We start from the raw sequence: 20,296 nt of genomic DNA on the forward strand, positions 1-20,296 counted from the left end.
ATAATAATTATTATAATAATTACAGTTATAAAATAATTATTATATATTACAAAAGATATCCGTCGTGCAAGGCTCAATAATCGAAAGGTTCTTTGTATCGTTTAACACATCTTAGGACCAAAAATTTTGTGCGTTTTTTTTTTGTCGTTTGATAAACTACATTATTAAATTTTCATCTTCAATTTAGGCCCTGGTAAAGATACAATTTGAATATAAGTTTGTAAACATGGATATAAATATCAAAATTTTGTAAACAATATAAAAAGGGAATTTTACCTAACCTGAAACCCACTGCGCTTCTACTTTACTTTCCCAAATTACACCACAATTTATCTAGTTTGTTTTACAAACTTTAAAAATATTTTCAAACGGCTATCAGTAAATAGCTGACTTTTTACTCTATTTAAAAAAACAAAGTACAAACTTGTTTTAGTTAACTTCAATCTGAATTAATTAATTTAGTCAGTTACTCTATTAACTATACTTTTATCTTTAAAATTATTATTTGTTTTTACTACTTCTTGTACTGGTGTTTTAAAAAATATTTTTACTTTGACAAATATATAATTTATTAACTTGTTTTTATAACTATTTTAATTTTTTTTTGTGCCGTTTCTACTATTTTTTGAAACTCTTTCTAATTAAACTTTATTTTATTGATTAATATTGCTAAAAATTATATAAATAATAAAAACTAGTGTACCAAACAGAATTTAAATCTTTTTGGAAATTGTTATTTAAGCATTAAAAATTTTTCAATTTAAAAAACTTTACAAGTCATTTTATATTAGATTGGTTTAAGAATCATGGATATAATCTAATTAGGTTGAACAAGTTAATTTAAAACTTTAAAATTAGCTTGAAAAACTAAAGAGGTAAAAGAGAACGCTAATACTTTTTTTAAGATTAAATTTAAATTTTTTAAATATAAAACGACTTTAAAACAATCAGAAACTGATTTGCAAAATTACAAAAGTTGATAAAGATTTTTAATCTTTATTATCACTTAATCCTCGTTTTGAGGAAATACACTTATGAAATATTGAAAAAACGATTATTCTTCTATGACTTTATTTTAATAGAATCGATAATCAAAAGTTAAATTTAAAAAACAAAAATCTTGAAGAAGTCGCCTATTCTATTTTGAATAATTAATTTTGTCTCTTATAGGAGAACTCTCCAAAACAAGTTTTTAAAAGCAAAAAATTACTTTTTTTGTGACGTCATTTTTGGAAGGTTTTTAAAAGAATCAAAAACTAATTTGCAAAACTACAAAACCTGAGAAAGATTCTTAAATGTTTGTACTATTTAATCTTCACTATGAAGAAAAAAAATTAAGAAAAGTTTAAAAAACAATTATTTTTATATGAATTAATTCTAAAAAAATAGATAGCCAAAAAAAAACTTCAAAAATAAAACTCTTAAAAAGATAGATGCCTACACTATTACAAATAAACAATTTTACCTTTTTATAAGAGTATTCTCCGAAACAAGTTTTTTAAGGCGAACGTCACTTTTGAACAAACACGTCAAAAATTAAAAATCAAAGACTGAATTGCAAAACTACAGACCTTAGGGAAAACGCCAGTACCTCTTTTAAAGACCAACTTTGAATCTTTATAGAAGAACTCTCTAAAACTAGTTTTTTAAAGTAAAAATTGACTTTTTTTGTGACGTATTATTGAACAAAATACGTCAAAAATTAAAAATCAAAGACTGAATTGCAAAATAACAGACCTTGGGAAAGACGCCCTTACCATTTTTTAAGTACATATTTGACGCTTTATATGAGAATTCTCCGGAACTATTTTTTTAAGGCAAAAACTGACTTTTTTTAGTAACGTCATTTTTGAGCAAAATACGTCAAAAATTAAAAATCAAAGACTGAATTGCCGAACTACAGACCTTAAGAAAGACGCCCATACCTTTTTTGAAGACCAACTTTGACTCTTTATATGAGAATTCACCAAAACAAAGTATTTTTAGGATATCAAATAGAGAAAAAGAAATACTAGTATTGTGACGTAATTTAAGGTAAGTTCAAACTTTTATACTTAAAAACAAAAACTGTTTTCAAAACCTCAGACCTTATAGAACAAGAAAGTATTTTTTTGTTTATTATATACTTTATTTATATATGATAAATTATCTTTTTAAAAAATCTTCGAATACTTGGCGAATACTACACTAAATGCTGCAACGTCTTTAGTTGCTATACAATTTAGATATTTATTGTTTAAGTTGATAAATAAGCTGATATTCCGTTAAACTTTTGAATTTTTCAACAATTATTGTTAATCGAATTTACATTCTTAAGTAATTTGTTTGTCAGTAGTTTTAGATTTATGATTAATAAGAACCGTAGGTTAAGTTTGTTACTTTACAATGCCTTTTACTTTGTATATAACTAATTTTTAACTTAATTTATTTGTTTCAAAAATCAAAAATAATTCTAACATTTATTATTATAACTATGTTATATTATAGAGTATAAAAATTTTCAACTTAATACTTTCAATCAACAACTACTCTGTTGATCAGTCATGTTCTTCTACTAAACTTAGTTTGCAAATATAAGCTGCATATTTAAATAGGGGATTTTTCTAAAACAAAATAGTATTTTAATTCAAGTAACCCTCAAACAAATAATAAACATAAAATAAAAAAGACAAACTCAAAAGTTAGATAGAAAAGTAGTGATAGAAATGACAAGTACTAAAAAATACTGAATATTCTATCCACCCTTTGATTCTTGTGACTTAAGCAACCACATATAAATTTCAAGACCTGTTTTTGAAAATATTATATAAAAAAATTGTTCCAAAGAAATATTAATAAAATAAATGATAATAATGAACTTGTGTGTGCTAAAACAAAATTCAACTCAAAAAAAAAAAACGAAAATCTCACAAATATTTGAGTAAAACAATTTTCAAGCTAGAAATATGTGGTTTTAGCTGAATTTTTTTAAAGGTTTTTTAGTTTAAAATATAATGAAAACATGCATGAAGCTTATAAAACAATCACAATTGTTGAAAAACTACCTGTAAGTATTGAATCTGTTGCAGTTTGTGGTAGGTTTAAAATTCATTTTATTTAATAAATGTTTTATTAATTTTTGTTCATATTTTATTATAAGTAAATGATTGCTAAATAGTTTTAAATTTTAAATATATGTTAAAACTAGTTATCAATGATTTCTTAGATTTCCAATCAAAAACTACAAATGATTCTGACCAATTAAAAGAAGTTTTTATGAGCAAAGTTTTGATTGGAACCAAAGGTCATCTTTATGTTTATAAAGTGAGTTATAAGTTTACTACTAAGTTTTAATTAAACTTTTATCATCTTAAATTTTATCATAACTGAATAAAAATTTTAAAAAGCTTCTAACAAGGTTACCAAAAAACCTGAATTCTTGAAAATAATCGAAATTTTGATAAAATCCAAGAAAAACTTGAAATTTTGAACAAAAATCATTTTAAAACTTTGAAAAACATGGAATTTAAAAACTATTTCACATGTAAAATAATAAGATTTTGATTAGATACAAAATCGTATATCATATAGATAATTTTTTTTTTTGTTCCTAAGAATTTTACTTACTAAAAAACATGTTTTAGCTTTACAGTATCTTATCTATGTTTTCATACTATACAAGGCAGTATTCTAAACTTACTTTTAGTTTTATACTAAAATAGGCCCTAAACAACTTATTTTTTAAAAACCTGGAAGAAGTTTAGCAAACCTGAAGTAAAATTTCAAAAAACCTTCAGCAACCTTCAGGGTTCGTGCTCAAAATTTTTTTCATTTAGCCTGACTGAGACCAATTTAGCCTGACATTTTTAAATCAAAATAAGGAAAATCCCCTTTAGAAGTCATTTTAGGTATTGGGGGGTCTTGATTAGAAGGTCTCTGACTTCAACCAGCTTTATCTCAAAAATATTTTGAGCTTTTAAAGTCTGCAAAAAGCAACTCATAGCTTAGTTACAACTCAATAAAATAAGACTAAATTGTGAAAAAGGTGATTGACCCCCTATGCCCTTAACATAAAAAATTCAGTGATAAGTTTTAAAATAAGTGTTATATCTAATCTATTACAAATGTAAAAATTTAATATATATTACTAAACACAATTGTTCAATTTAAAAGCACTAAGTAAAAACATTGTAACCAGAAGGTTTATAATAAAATGGCGTGCATTGTCGTGTTTTGTTAAAATTTAAAACAAAACACTAAACCAGTATTAAAATAAGTAAAAAATGTTTTTTATAGTATTTTGACTAATACTTAAAATTGATAGGTAATTATAAATCCTAAGCTCTAAATAAATACAGTGATTGTTGATGTCATATCAGATTTAAAAAGCTTACACTTAAAAAAAAAAAAACTTTAATATTTTGTTCTTCTAAAGATATAAACAATGAACTTCACCGCACAATCAACAACAACAGCATCCGAGACAATCCAACAACCGGTTTCGTCCTTATTAGGACTCATCAGGCAGAAATAGTCGCGAGAAACCACTGTCGTGATCTAACCAAGCGGGATTAAGTACAAAGTACTGAAGCAACCGTTTGTGGGTAAAGTCCAAAAAATTGACGATGGCAAATCTTCACAGCCCAACGTCTTAGACATTGTCAGCTTAATGTTAGATTTTACTCTCCACACTCGTTTTATCAGTTTTAGTCAGTATTTATTTCGGCCATCGTTTACAAGTTGAGATGTTTTATGCCATCAAATATAAACAATGAACTTCACCGGATGAGTCCTAATAAGAACAAAACCGGTTGTAGGATTGTCTCGGATGCTGTTGTTGTTGATCGTGTGGTGAAGTTCATTGTTTATATTCGATGGCATAAAACATCTCAACTTGTTGACAATGGCCAAAATAAATACTGGTTCTTGTAAAGAAAAATGAATTGTACCTAACATTTGTACTCCCACAAAACTTATACTTATATCTTAAAGCTAAGTTTTAGTGTTGTGAATATCTCTAATATTTTAAACAAACAGTAAAATATATGAATATACTGGTAAGAGTTTTAATCTAAAAAGTATTTGGTATAAAGCCTTAAAACAGAAATTAAAACAGTTCAACCGACTAAGCTCTGAAAAATATAGCTGATGCAAACAAATTCAAACAAACAGCTAAGTTGTTGAACTAAACTGTAATGTTTAAACTGTATTATTTTTATTAATTTTCATAATCATGACGTATAAAATCTACTCAAAACAAAATAATGAAGATTCTTAAATTTTTTAGAAATTCAACAGAAGGTTTTAAGCATTTATTTTTACAAATCTTAACTGATTTTGTCTTTAAGGGCATATGGGGTTAACACCCTTTTTTGGTTTTTGATCTTATTATATTAAGTTTTTACTAAGCTACAAGATGCTTTTTACAGATTTAAAAAACTCAAAATAATTTTTGAGATATAGCCGGTCAAAACTGGAGGCAACAATAGGATCATTACAGGAGGCTCAAGCTAAAACAGCAAATAACTAGAAATCACTAAAAATTTATCTCCTCCTACGTTTTTTGAGATAACTACCTCCAAATTTCGGGAAATATTCCTTGCAATGTTTAAAAAATTCTCTTGGAACAGAATTTAAAAAAATTAAAAAATAAAAATTTTAAAACAAAAAAACTAAAAAAAAAACTGTTTTTTTGTTTATTTTTAATATAAATGTTTTATTTTTTAATTAAATTTTTTTTTTTCTGACAGAATTTTTCAAATATGTCAAGGAACATTTCCTGAAAATTTGAGGTAGTTATCTCAAAAAACGTAGGAGAAGATAGATGTTTAGTAAAATAGTCTATTTTGCTGTTTTAGTTTCCCCCTCCCATAAGGATCCTATTGCTGCCTCCAACTTTACCGGCTATATCTCAAAAATTATTTTGAATTTTTAAAATCTGTAAAAAGCATCTTGTAGCTTAGTAAAAACTTAATATAATAAGATCAAAAACCAAAAAAGGGTGTGACCCCCTATGCCCTTAATAACTAAATCTTTATTTAGATATAAATTCACATCTCAATTTGATCTTAAAATAGATTTCTCAACTTTTTTTTAATCAAAAATTTTCAAGCATGTGAACTGAGAAAAACTGAGATTCTCAAATTTATAAATAAAAAAAATATTAAGCCTGACTTTTTTCATTAAAAAAAAAAAAAACTGATTTAGCCTGACATTTTTCAGTTTTTTCAAAAAAAAAAAACTGATTTAGCCTGACTTAGCCTGACGCGCACGGACCCTGAACCTTGTTCTAAATGCTTAAGAAAATATAAGGGGAACGGGTCTAAATTGCTCAAAGCCAAAATTGCACAAGGGAACAAAATTGCATGAAGACAATTTTGCACCAAGGGTCAATTTTGCACCAGAGTAATACGAAAAAAAATCAGAAAAAAGAAACTAAAAAATAATTTAAGAAAAAAAAGAGCTGCTGACCGAAGGTAAGGGTTAGGGGTAACAGTTATAGTAAAAATAAAAATAGAAAAATAACTAATAAAAATTAATTCTTTCAAACTATATAAACAAGACTCAATTTTAGAACAAAATATATTTCATGCTTCTTTCATCAGTTGTATACTATATAAACTATATAAATATATTTTGTTCTAAAATTGAGTTTTGTTTATATAGTTTGAAAGAATTTGAAAGAATAATAAATGTCAAATAAAAATTAAATTAAAAAATAAGAATAAAACAAAAATAAAAGCTACCCACCAAGGGTAAGGTTTAGGGGTAACAGTGATACAAAAGAATAAAAAATAAATAAAACATGATACTAAATAAGAAAGAAAAAGTTAATAAAAAAATCAAATAAAAACATTAACCCATGAAAAACTCTGTGCAAAATTGTCTGCTTGTGCAAAAGTGTCTTCGTGCAAAAGTATGTTTGTGAAAAAGTATCTTTGTGCAATTTTGTCCCCTCATGCAAATTTAACACCAACTAAATATAAGAAATACTGACTTGTTACAAAAAAATTTAATTTAGAACTTTATTAACTCAAACTAACTTAGTCTTGTTTGATTTTTTTTTGCAAAACTGCTGCTAATTTTGATATTTTTCTAAAATCTAAAGCTAATTTTATAACTTAATTTTTTCTTATAAGTTATTTTTTATTAAGTCCTTATGTTATTATTTTACGACTTTTAGGTGTTTAAGCATGATAACTATATTTTTTAAAAGTTGGCACGAGTTGAATATTTTTAATTTTTTCATTGTTTTAGGCTATGCTGATGTAATTCTATGTTGATGCTATGCTGATGAAGAGCAAAAAATAAAAATAGGTCTTAAGTACTTTATGTGTAGTTTTTTGAGAAATTTTGTTGGAGGGACCATAGCTTTTTTTATTTCTTCAAAAGTAGCTTTATGAAAAAAATTCAAAAACCCTTATTTAAAGCTTCAAATAAAACAAAAAAGTCTATCTATGACTAAAGTTATGCTAGTTAGTGCAAAGAAATTTGAAGGATTTTTACTCAGTTCAAGTTGAGAAGTTTTTGAAAATAGAAAAGCAATGGTTGCAGATAAAACTATGAAAAAACTGCAGTATTTTATTTCTCTTTTAATATTTAAAAAAAGTGTTTTAAAGCTTTATTCAGTGTTGCCACTTTACCTAGAATCCTGAAAAAACCTGGAATTTTAACAATTTTCACATGTTCAGTAGTAAAATTTCGATTTGAATCTAAAAATCTATCATATAAATAGAAAATTTTTGTCATCACCAAAATTTTTTAATAAAAAACATATTTAAAGTAGCTTTACAGTATATTTTCAATGTTTTTATACTATTTAACACAATATTTTACCTTAAACTTAACTTTCAAGTTAAAATAGACCTAAAAATGTGTACTTTAAAAAAACTGGAATAAATTTTGAAAAAATGAGTGGTAACCCTGTTTATTTAGTAGTTTTATAAAAAAAATGTTCATTAGTTTTTGGAAAAAAAGTATATATACTTTTTGCATGTTTTTTGTTAAACTCTAGTGATCTTTTAAAGGTAGAGGTACTACTTTAAGCATGAGCTCAGGATATACATGTATACGTTTTTAAAATCCTCAGGTTTATTAGATTTACAGAAAATTAATAAAATGTTTACAGTTAGTAGCTAAAATTAAGGGCATAGGGAGATTAAAATACTTTTTATGAAACTTTGTCTCATTTTTTGCAAAATTGATAAAGCTGCCACTGAATCTTTACTGCTTATTGAAGTTCAAAATAACTTATGAGATATAACTTATCCAAGTTAAAGAGTTCTAAAACTTCTTTTTTTTGAGGCCAAACTTAAAAAGCAAAAGCAGAATATTTCACTAAAAATCTATCTCTTCTTTTATTTCAACCCCCACCCCTCATACCATTAACTTATTTTTGATTTCTGATTTGGATGTATTCTTCAAACACACCAAACAGAATTTATAATTTTGAAGTTAACAAAATAAATTTGATATAATTTTATATTTTAAATCAAAAACTAATGTTTAATGTATACTGATCATTATTAAAAACTATTATAAACCAAAAAAAAAAAAGGAGAGTTTAACTTGCCTCATTTTTATTTACTTCATAAAAATAATTTAACATAAAACAAACATATATAGCAGAAATATTTTAAAGAGCTAGGTAATGCCTGATAACTTTTGTTATAATACAGGGGGGCTACAAAAACTTAAATCCTAGAAAAATTTAAAATTTGACGATTTAGGCTAAAAAATTCTAGAAAACCCTGAAATTTGAACCAATTTTTAAATTTACAGTAAAGAAATTATGATTAGATATGAAAAGTCTGTCATAAAGATTTTTTTTCATCATAAATACCTTTTTAATTATAAAAAATTCACAGTAATTAATGTATTAGCTTTACAGCATCTAATTAATGTTATTATACTACTTAACACAGTTTGTAAGAAATTTGAAAAAACTAAAAGAAATTTCTCAAAAATCAGTGGCCATAAAAGGAATTTTTTTAGTTTGGAAATTCTCTATGTATAATCTTTTGCTACATAAAAAATCATTATTTAAGTTATTTACAAATATTTATTTTACTGTTACCACTTAAGGCAAATCAAGCCCACTGTGCTTCATCTGACTATGGCCTTAAAGTATCATGTCTTCAAAGAAGTTCAGTATAGATATTTTAAAATACACAAATGTTTACTTTTACTAAATATTTTTCAGGTGAATCTACAAGTACAGTATGCTCGAGGAGTTGAAGCAACATTTTTAGGAAAATATAAACAGTTTTCACAAAGTAATAAACCAATTACTCAGTTGTATGCAATAAATGAGTTTGACATTATCTTATCACTTTCTGGTGGTTTAGTATCTATCCACAGACTCGACAATTATGAAAAAATTGCAACTGTTTCTAAAACAAAAGGTGCTTCTTATTTTTCTGCTGGTATAGATGTGAGTTTTTTTGTTGCTTTTAATAAATTGGATGCTAAATTTTGCTTTTTATTTTGAAAGGTTGTTACTTTTACACATAAAAGAGTACTAATTTTAAAGTATAACACTTTAGGTAAAAATGGGGTAAGACTTGTTTTTTACAACATTGTATTTCACTCCATAACTGCATTAAAAAAAAACACTAGATTTCCTTTGATAAAATTCAAAATAAGATATCTAAAGACTTAATTTTTTAGTGTAGTTGTAAACCAATTTTTAGTTATACTTACAATTTTTTTGTGATAATTTTTAAAATTAAATTAAAAAATATACTACTTTTAAACTTATGTGATTACAAGTTAAGGTTCTTATAAAATATATTCAAAGATATCGTGTAGAAGATTTGTTCACTCTTATTAAGTACTTAGTAAATGAAAAGTGTTTTAATGATGGAACATGTGGAAAGCAAACCAATTATTTAAGAACTCAGTAAAGTTATTACTGACTCTGCTTTTTGAAAAGTACCAGTCAGTGAGAAATTATTAGTGGAATTTCTCCAACATTGCAAGTCCTGCTTGTCATCCATTCTGTATTAAATTTTAATCAAATATTAGAGAGAAAAGGTATAGGTTCACCAGACGTGCATGACATATATAGAAATATTATAACTTTGTATAAAAGTAGGAATTTTATGTCGGACTGCATCAACTACAAGGAACTTTTTCTTTTCACAACTTCTGGTAAAACTTTTATAATGTGTGAAGCTTTGAAATTATGTCTTAAATCATAAAAAAAGGTCTAAATATTTTACCACTAACATAATTTTTACTGAATGCCAGCTTTAAGAGAAATTTAATATCCAGAATTTGCCTTTTAACTATGGGAAGAAGAGATAATTTCTAACCCAATCATTTCAAACCTGATCATATCAAACCCAATCATTTCTAACCCAGTCAATTTAAATCTGGTTATTTCTAACCCTATAAGAAAAAAATTGTTTATATATATATTTTTTTCTTGATTTAGATTTACTTAAAAAACAAACAAATCTTAATAAAACTGTTTTTATATTAAAATTTGGTTTTTTTGTTTCAAACAAAATATTTAGCCTGATTGTTTATATAGTTTTACATAAAATATATAAATTTATTTGAACTTATTTTAGTTTCCAAATATTTTCATTATTTTTACTTTATTTTTAATATAAATCTGCTTATAAGAAACTATTTTTTTTGAATGTAATTGATTTACCAAAATGTTTGACAGTTTTTAAAATTCTGCTTTGTTGGATTCTTAAAGTAAGTTGTTTTAACTATTTATAAATTAGATCTTCTTGTCATTTACGTAGCTAGAATATTTAAACGCCGAAGTAAATTAAAAAGTTAAAACTTTGCAAATGTAATATTCAGATACAAAAATCTTCATTTTACATTCTATAAGATATGCTTGAAGTATAGCTCAAACGTAGTATAGTTGTTTGCTAATCTGTAAATATTGATTAAACTATTTTATAGTTAGTTACTTTTCATTAAAAACTTGCCTAAATAGTTCTAAAACTTGCACAGACCTATTTAGATAATGGAATTTAAACAAAAATTAGGCGAACTTGAATACTTTTATTTTGTCTAGTTAAAAATGATAGTATAACCTATCTAAATAAAACTTATTTCATTTGACAAACCACAAAAAATGAAATGTCAGCTGACAGTATTTATATTTCATTAACAATTTTCTACCTAGACCTAGAACACAAAAAGTCACTGACACTTAAACAGACTTGTTTATTTCTAAAACAAGTCAAAGGGTGATCAAATCAAAGGTCTAGTTAATTCACTTAAAATTTTAACTTTTTCTTATATAAAATCCGAAAACTAATATAACTTTATTCACTTTTTTATTTCAAGTTCTACCAAAAAAAGACTTATGTTAATATGTTCATTTTTTCATAGTTACTTCATTTAAAAGAATTGAAACTATGTAAGACCAAACAAAATAAAACCAAAAAAAGAACTTTGTTAATGAAAATGTTTAAATTAATTAACGTTAAATAAAGTATAATTACGAGAAAAAGCTCAAAAAAACTTCATCACTGTACTTTTTTTCCTTTCATCAACTGTTCTACCCATGGAAAAATATATTTAACTTATATATAGTCAAAACAGCTTACTTTAAGAATCCTTCAGAACATAATTTTGAAAAGTAGTCCAACAGTTTAGTAAATTTTATTTAATTAAAAAAAAAGTTCCATGTAAGCTAATTGATATAAAAAAAAGTAAAATCAATAAAGATAGTTTAAGATTAAATAAGTTATTTAAAAATTAACATTCAAAGTATTTCTTAATAAAGCTATCTAAACATTAAGTTTTGTTTGAGACAAAGTCAACTAAATTTTAATATAAGAACAATTTAGTTAACGTTAGTTAGGTTTTAAATTAAATATTAAATTAAAACCTCAGTAAAAAAAAGTCTAAATTTAAACATTTTTTGCTAATCAGATTAGAAATGACTGGGTTGTAAATGACTATTTTTAATCAGGTTGAAAATAATCAAGTTAAACATGGTTAGGTTAGAAAAGATCTAGTTATAAAAGATTGGGTTAGAATTAGAAATGATTGGGTTAGATAAGATTGGGTTGGGAAAGATCAGGTTTGAAGCGATAGGGTTAGATATGATTGGGTTATAAATGATCGCGGGTTAGAAATTATAGTAAACTTGCACTCCTAAATAAAAAAAGCACTAAGTTGAGCTAATGAAATTTGAGAATTTTTTTTATTGATATTTTTAAAAGGTAGATAATTCGGTCAAAATATTTTTACAATTTTCGCTTTGTTTATAATATTATGTTTAAAATATTTTTATAATTTGTTCGTACTTTTCTGCAAAAAGATTTCAAACACTCGTTTGGAGTTCTGTATCTTAAAAAAAACACTAACCACAAATTTCAGTGTAGTAGTTGATATTTTTATAAAATCATAAGTAAACCAAAGTTTTGACATTATTATCAAACTAGACTGGTTCTTAAATTCTGCTTTATTCTGAGATTTAAGTTTTTCTTCTTATCTGTCTTTGTCACTTGTAAGTTTTATTGGAAACATGTTTTCAATTCTTGAAGAAGTTATACAGCAGCTGCTAAGTTCAACACCTTGATAACACTCATGTCATTTATTATTGCTGTTGCCTCTAAGTAATTTTTGTTGTTAATCCATTGTCATGGAGGTTTATCAAGAAAAGGAATGATTTTAGTTAACATTTTAAGAAAAACATTGAATGACTTCCAACAAAGTCTGCACAAACAGTAAGTTTAGGTAAATCATACTTATTTCTGAAGATTGTGGGCTGATCCTGATTTATTTGATTGTTTATAAAGCTTCAGAAGCCTTAGCTTTGTCTAAAAGACTAGTATTATAATTGAACAAACTCAGAAGAACTAGTTCTTCAACAAGATACCAAATATGGTGATGCATGGCAAATAATGCAGAGACTGCACACAATTTATCAGTACTTTTGTAAGCTGGTAATGTGTTTATTGTATCTTAAGTCTTTGCAAGGAGATGTTAAAGATACATTACAATTGATCCAATAAGGAATGTAGCTACTCTGTTAGTTGTCTTGCTTTGAAGATACTGCAAGTTAATTTTGATGGTGTTTTTTTTTTCTTGAGATAGTAAAATAGTATAAGAAATTTAGAAAATCTAAAAACAAAATTCAAAAAACCTTTGGCAATCCTGATACAATATAGACTGAAATTAAATTTAGTTTGTTAACTTTAGATGAAAAACACTTTAAAGTAATAATTTTCCTTAAAATAAAAGCTTTTATGACCAATAAAAAATATACAAAGTATAAGCTTTACAAATGAAAATAATACCAAAACTTATTTCATTGAAAACAACTGTACTGCAGCATATTTCACTTTCACTAACTGAGAGAATTTTACCTCAAGTCTATCATTTTTCTACTGTCATTAGTCCATTCATAAACCCGTTTTGAGTTAATTAGTTCAATTGGTCGTTCATTCAAGTAAAATGCACTTGCATACAATAAGGTCGCAATTTATTACTCAAAAAGTATATTTTCTATATCTTCTAGGAAACAATAACATTTAAACATAAAGTTTTTTTGATCTTTTAGTTTGCTTCTACCATAAGAAACTAAATTAATTTTGCAATTTTAATTGTTTGTTTTTAAAAAAAGGTTATTTTTAGATAACTGTCAAAAGCAATTTATAGTATTGATAAGGTTCTACAAAATGTAACTAACTTATCAAAAGAAAGTAAATGACCCCTTCGCCTCTTAACTTTAAAAAAAATGTATTAAGTTATTACCTCAAATTAGCCAACAGCTAGAAAGCTAATTTTTTGTGCTGTTTTTATGGCTACCCCCCAAAAAAATTAAGTAAGCTCAACTACAATATAAGGGCACCAAATGCAGTGTATAATATATATAACTAATTCTAATTCTAAATAATTCTTAGTTTATAAGGGCATTGAGGGAAAAGTGTTTTTTTTTACAAACATTAACATTGGGTAATATGTGTATTTTTAATTTAAACTAAAAACTTACTTTTACTAAACCAAAAATAGTCGCAAGTATCATCTACTGGAGTTGTTGCATATGAGTTGAAATTATGTGTATCAGTAAGAAGAACTTTGCAGTTTTACTTTTGGAAAAATGGTGAATTTAGTCAACTTCATGTGAGTGAAATTTTTTAGTTTTTACAGTAACCAATATTTTTAGATTTCTAACAAAAACAAGAATGAAAAAAAAGATGATTCAAATTAATGTTTTAATCTGTAAAGTTGTCGTTATCAAATTTAAAATATTTAAATACCACTTGCAACATAACAAAAATATATTTATAATCCTCTGATTCTATTATTGACAATCTAATTTAGTCTTTAAAGGTTCTATAATTTACTTAATATATAATCTTAATATAGACTAGAATGTCAACGTATACTTTACTATATAATTTTAATAGAGCACAAAATACGATACACTAATTAGATTAATATTACACTTACTTAACTACTTTCTTCTGTTAATACTTAAAGTATAGGTTCGGCACTCTAAGTTTATTTTACAATGTTTAACAACAAGCGATAAAAAATAACACTCACACACATGCAAGTCAGAGCTCGATGGTTTGTTTGCAAGGCAACTTTTATTCGATGTATTAGCGTTTGTTTACAGTCCTCAGCTATTCTTACTGAAGTCAGAGCCAAGCTAGGATTTAAAGCGTATGAAACGTATAAAAGTCCGCTTTGTTGAACTACAATAGAAGTTTCTACTTGAGAAATGGTTATTAAAAAAACAACGAAAGCTGGAAATCAATACCGGTCAAATATACACTTGCTTCCGTCTTTTGGCGATTCTTACAGGAAAATAATTCACTGTAGAATTCTTACAGGAAAATAATTCTTCGTAGAATTGAGCTCTAAAAACGGTTGTAGCGATCAACGAAAGTCGGAAAGTGCAATGAATTACACCTGCTTTCGTTTCTCAGCGTTGTTTATTGAAGTCAGAGGACTACAAAATAAGTGCAATGCTGAGCAAACAGTCGCTAAAATACAACGAAAGCTGAACGTATATATTCGCTAAAATACAATACTGTTGTCAATATCACTTCAAAATATCATGTTCAACTTTTTTGAGCGATTTAAAAAGTTTTTGCATTTCAGCGTGAAGCGTTTATTGAAGGCAATATAAGAAAAGAATTATTTTTCTGTCAGCTTAAACGATTTTTTAACTACCAAAGCATGTTTAAGTTTCGGTTTTAATAAACTTCAGCCTATGTTATTTGTTAAGTGATATGAATCAAATCAACCGTCGATAATTTAGTAATGTTGCTTATTAATACCTTCCTCTGTTTATGTTGTTAATTTGCTTGCATTGTTTATGGTATTTTTACTTCATTGGTAGAGATGCTCTTTTAATTTTTAGTTGTTTTCTTTTTATAAAAACAATATTTCTCAGTGGTGTAGTTGAATTTTTAAAGGTCTTGAAACTATCTATTTGACAGTTAAACTATAAATATTATCAAATTGAAAAATTTTAGCTCCATCCTTTAACTTTTATCTTCTAGTGTTGAAAAAGATATTTTCCAAGAAACATTTTAAATTTCAGATAAAATATATTGTAAGTTTCATACTCCGACTATTTAAGTATGTTATAAATATTTTATATAAAAACTAAAAACTAATTCAACTACCAAATGAAACTTCGTTTTCTAGAGAACTTTGAAAATATTTGTATGAAAGATCATTTTTGACAGTCCAAAATTCTCAGCTGTATGTATTTATTTTATCTTCTGGTATTGAAAAAAATTAGTTTAGACAAAAATTTTTATTTAAATAATTTTAAATGTACTGTTCACTGATTCTCAATATTAAAATGTATAGCTATTTTATTCGAGAAACTAAAAAAATTCAACTGTGAAATGAAGTTTCCTTAGCTAGGAATTTTTGAAATATAAATGAATAAAACAAAGCTTTTAACAGTCTAAGTTTTCGCAGCTGCATTTGTAAGTTTCGATCTTCCAGTGTTGACAAGTTGTTTTTTCAAACTTTTTATATAAAGAATTATTATATTGTTCAGTGACTCCCAATATTGAAGTTTTTATATTTTTTTGTTCTAAAAGACAAGAAAACAAAAATGAATTTGACTGTGAAATGAAATGCTGGGAAATTGTGTAATAAAGGAAATAAGTAAGATAAAACTTTTAACAGCTAAAGATCTGTAGCTGCATTTTTATTTTTTGTTTTAGTTTTGAAAGTGTTGTTTTTTACTAACTTTAGCAAAAAGTTTGTCTTTCATTTTAAACCATTTCAAGTTTCTTATATTTGATAGCTATTCAGCTAAGGAAACAAAAAATTTAAATGTGAAATGAAGTTATTCCTGAAAAATAATTTTAAGTTTAATGTAGTTTTAACCTCAACTTAAAATAGAAGTTTTCTGCTGTTGTCGACTTCAGCATGTGAAAACGCGTCGAAGTTGTTTTATCGCAAGATTTTTGTTAACTTCGCAAAACTCTAACTCTGGCGTAAGCAAAAGCTTTTTTAAGCAAGTTTTTAAAGCATGGTAGAATATTTTTAACAAGTCCATTTAGTAATGTTTTGATATATTATATGGTTTTAAATGGTTTTTTTAAAATTGTAAAAAAACTGCAAAAAACTCCTTTTTCGAGCAGCGCTCAGCTTTATATAGTGTTAAGCTGGAGTAAAAAAATATTTTCTTTTTTTCAAGTCTCTCGGAACAAGCAGATAATTCTTACGTATTTTTCATTTTCAAAAGTTTGTAAAACTGGAAGCTTTTTGAATGTACTTGATTCTATTTCAAAAGTTAAATGAATTGCATAACAGATTTAAAGATTAATATAAAAATCTAAACTAATTATGATGTAGTTATACAAAGTTATAAAAAAATTGCTAAATATCTTATATATGACGTTCCCGTCAAATATTTTAGAAATTTTGCTTTTAATGTTGAAGTATTCAGACACTTTCTTAGTGGTATATGCTGGTTTTATTTTTACATTGAGTTTTTCAAAAACAGTTGTTTTTCGTTTTTAAAATCTTTACACGTTATTATTTTTAAAACATTATCATTGGTCGATTTAAGAGTTTTTGCCAGTACAGTAACCTCTGGCTTATTTACGCATATTGTGTCTACAGAAAAAATGCGTAAAGGTACGAAAGATCGTAAAGATACGAGAGGTACCAAATATAATTATTCAGCGTTGCCACTTTACCTGGAAACCTGGAAATACCTGGAATTTGACAATTTAAGCTAAAATAACCTGGAAAAACCTGGAATTTGAGAAATTTTGAAAAAAACCTGGAAAAACCTGGAATTTCGATCAAAAAACCTAGAAAAACCTGGAATTTTTGATAATTTTAACATTTTCAGTAGTAAAATTTTGATTTGATACAAAAAATCTATCATAGAATTAAGATTTTTTGTCATCATCAATTTTTTTATTAAAAACACGTTTAAAGTAATTTTACAATATTTTTATACTATTTAACACAGTTTCTTAAATAGAAATTAACTTAAAACTAAAAATAGACCCAAAAATGTGTACTTTTAAAAACCTGGAAGAAATTTGGAAAACCTGGAAAAATTTTTGAAAAAACGAGTGGCAACCCTGATTATTATAATGGCTGTTTTTTGATATTGCTTCTGGTTAAAATCAGACTGGGGACTTTCCCACTTTTAACAGTTTGTTTACTTTATTTATAAATATGAAAACAAAAGATAAAACTATACACGTATTAATTTCAACGCTTGCTGTGCAAAGCAAGTGTTACAGAAGAAGAACTTAAACTAAAAAAAAAAAAACCGTCAAATGAAAATTAGTGATATGTTTACTAAAAAAAAACAATTGAGATTTGTCTTAATTGTAAGCTCTATATTTATTAATTATCACTGCTACTTTTTGCTAGGAAGTTTCATTAGATTTCTTTTTTAGATGTTTATTCATATATAGGGCAAGAATGCTATATTTATTATTTGTGTTTTAAACTCTCATTATTTCATTATACTTTCATTATTTAACACAGTCATATTTCTTTCAGAATTTTAATTTAATCTCGTATTGTTAACAAAATTTCTGACATAATGAGGTATAACTAAATGTTTATCAATTAGTCAAGGAAAATAAGTTTACAAAATCTAAAGATATAGTGAGATGAGTTAGCATTCAAAAATATATTTGAAATTAAAAATATACAATAAACCTAATTTGTGCAATATTGAAAAAAATTTAAATTTTTTTTTTTGAATTTTTTAGAATTCTAAAATGCGTAATAAAACGAGGGTGCTTAACGTCATAAGTGCGTAAAGATGCGAGATGTTACTGTACAAATAAAAACTGTTTTTCAAAAACACAATGTAAAAATAAACCATCATAAACCACCAAGAAAGTGTCTGAATACTTCAACACTGAAACAAATGTTCTGAAATATTTGACGCGAATGTCATATATAATAGTCATATATAAGTATAACTGCCCTTTAGACCAGAGTATCTCCTATATTGGGAGACCTCGCGTCAAATGTTTAGAAGAGTTGCTGACCACAAAGGAAATGATAAACGCAGTGCTATTTTTGAGCACTTGCACCATTGTATACAATGTCAAAACTCCAATATCGATGATAGTTTCAAAGTCCTTAAAAGGTGAGCCCGAAGTGAGCTTTATAACTTTAAATCGATGATAGTTGAAAAAGAAAAACCAAAAGTAAATAAAAAGTTTCTTGAAATGGAAAAATAGCCCTATTAACAATATATTTACTCAATTACTGTTATTAGTTTTTGTTTTACTATAAAGTTATTTTATTATATTAGTTTAAATTTTTATATCAATATTTAACTTTTTTTTTACAATTCATTCAACTTTTGAAAAAGAATTAAGTAGACTTGAAAGGCTTAAGGTTTTACAAATTTTTGAAAATGAAAAATATATTCTTGTTAAGTTGCAAGTGTTATTTAAATACAACAAAATTCCTTCCGCAACATAGTTAAATTTGAATAGTTTTTAAGGGAAAAATAAATAAACAACACCTAAGTTTATATTATAAGAGAATTTACAACTTAAGATTACAACTCGGCTAAGGCTAGCGAATAAAAACTTGTTTTTTTAGTCTTATTCTTACAAGCCATTACAGTAACCTCTCATATATTTACGCACATTGTGTCCACAGAAAAAGTGCGTAAAGATATGAGAGATCGTAAAGAAACGAGAGGTACCAAATATACTTACTAAAATGGCTGTTTTTTAATATTGCTTCTAGTTAAAAGCAGACTGGGCACTTTCCCACTTTTAACAATTTGTTTACTTAATTTATAAATATGAAAACAACAGATAAAACTATTCATATACTAAAAAAAGGATTTGAATTTCTATAAAACAATAATACGAGTAGAAATAGTTTTACTATTTTAATAATAAGTAGAAATTATCTTTATCTTTATTTATATGTGACATTTATATTCTATTCTACTTAGCAAACTCAATTTATAACTAAGTATTTCTTCACAACTATAAAATGGTGTTTATTAATATATAATGCAAGACTGCTGTATTTTTTCTTTGTGTTTCAAACTCTCATTATTTCATTATACTTTCATTATTAAAAACAGTCATGTTTATTTCAGAATTTTGATTTAATCTCTTATTGTTTACAAAATTTCTGATATACGGAGGTATAACTAAATGTTTATCAATTAGTCAAAGAACATAAATTTACAAAGTCTAAAGATATAGAGAGGTGTGTTAGCATTCAAAAACATATTTTAATTTAAAAATATACATTAAACCTAATTTGTGCAATATTATAAAAAATTAAAATTTTATTTTCTGAATTTTATAGAATTCTGAAATGCGTAACTAAACGAGAGTGCGTAAAGTCACGAGTGCGTAAAGATCCGAGAGGTTACTGTAATTGTTTTTTTCTTAAAAAAAGTTCATTGCAACTTTCGAGATAAAATGATCGAAATTAAAAAGTTTTATAGGTTTCTAATAGAAGGCACAAACTAAAAGCATGAAAAAAGACTATCTCACTTAAATTCTATCACCTCCAACAATTGTTGAGCAATTATTTTCAAACTTTTTTATATAGTTTGTACAGAAATTTAGAATATTATTTTAAAGAAATTAAAAAAAATTAAACAAGTTTTTTCTTTTTAAACTTTAAAAAAATTGGACTTTCTTTTTTTGAACATTTAATATTTATTTTTCTATTTTTAGAAAATTTGTTTCAACAGATTTTATAAATATTGTAAAAAAACTTTTCTTAAATTTAAGATTTTATTTCAAGAAACACTAAAGGATATGTGTATTAAGTAGTGATGTACCGGACCCGGATCCGGATAGTTTTTTCAAATTAAATTCCGGCCGGAACCGGA

At 25.6% G+C, this 20,296-nt stretch overlaps 1 protein-coding gene across 2 annotated transcripts in view; it reads left to right on the top strand.

The window, feature by feature from the left end:
- The first annotated feature begins 2,976 nt into the window (after window positions 1-2,976).
- Window positions 2,977-20,296, top strand: part of LOC145839513 (vam6/Vps39-like protein) — a 55,297-nt gene continuing 37,977 nt past the window's right edge. The window contains exons 1-4 of one of the 2 annotated variants that reach the window (XM_082947110.1): window positions 2,977-3,074; window positions 3,206-3,303; window positions 9,182-9,412; window positions 13,975-14,085. In XM_082947110.1, coding sequence (XP_082803236.1) covers window positions 3,002-3,074; window positions 3,206-3,303; window positions 9,182-9,412; window positions 13,975-14,085 — 513 coding nt within the window. In that variant the 5' untranslated portion in view covers window positions 2,977-3,001. The remainder of the gene's footprint in view (window positions 3,075-3,205; window positions 3,304-9,181; window positions 9,413-13,974; window positions 14,086-20,296) is intronic. The other variant, XM_082947111.1, reaches the window with a different exon arrangement.

This window comes from Thalia democratica, chromosome 6 (genome assembly GCF_965202585.1).
Source record: "Thalia democratica chromosome 6, ktThaDemo2.hap1.1, whole genome shotgun sequence".
Lineage (NCBI taxonomy): Eukaryota > Metazoa > Chordata > Thaliacea > Salpida > Salpidae > Thalia > Thalia democratica.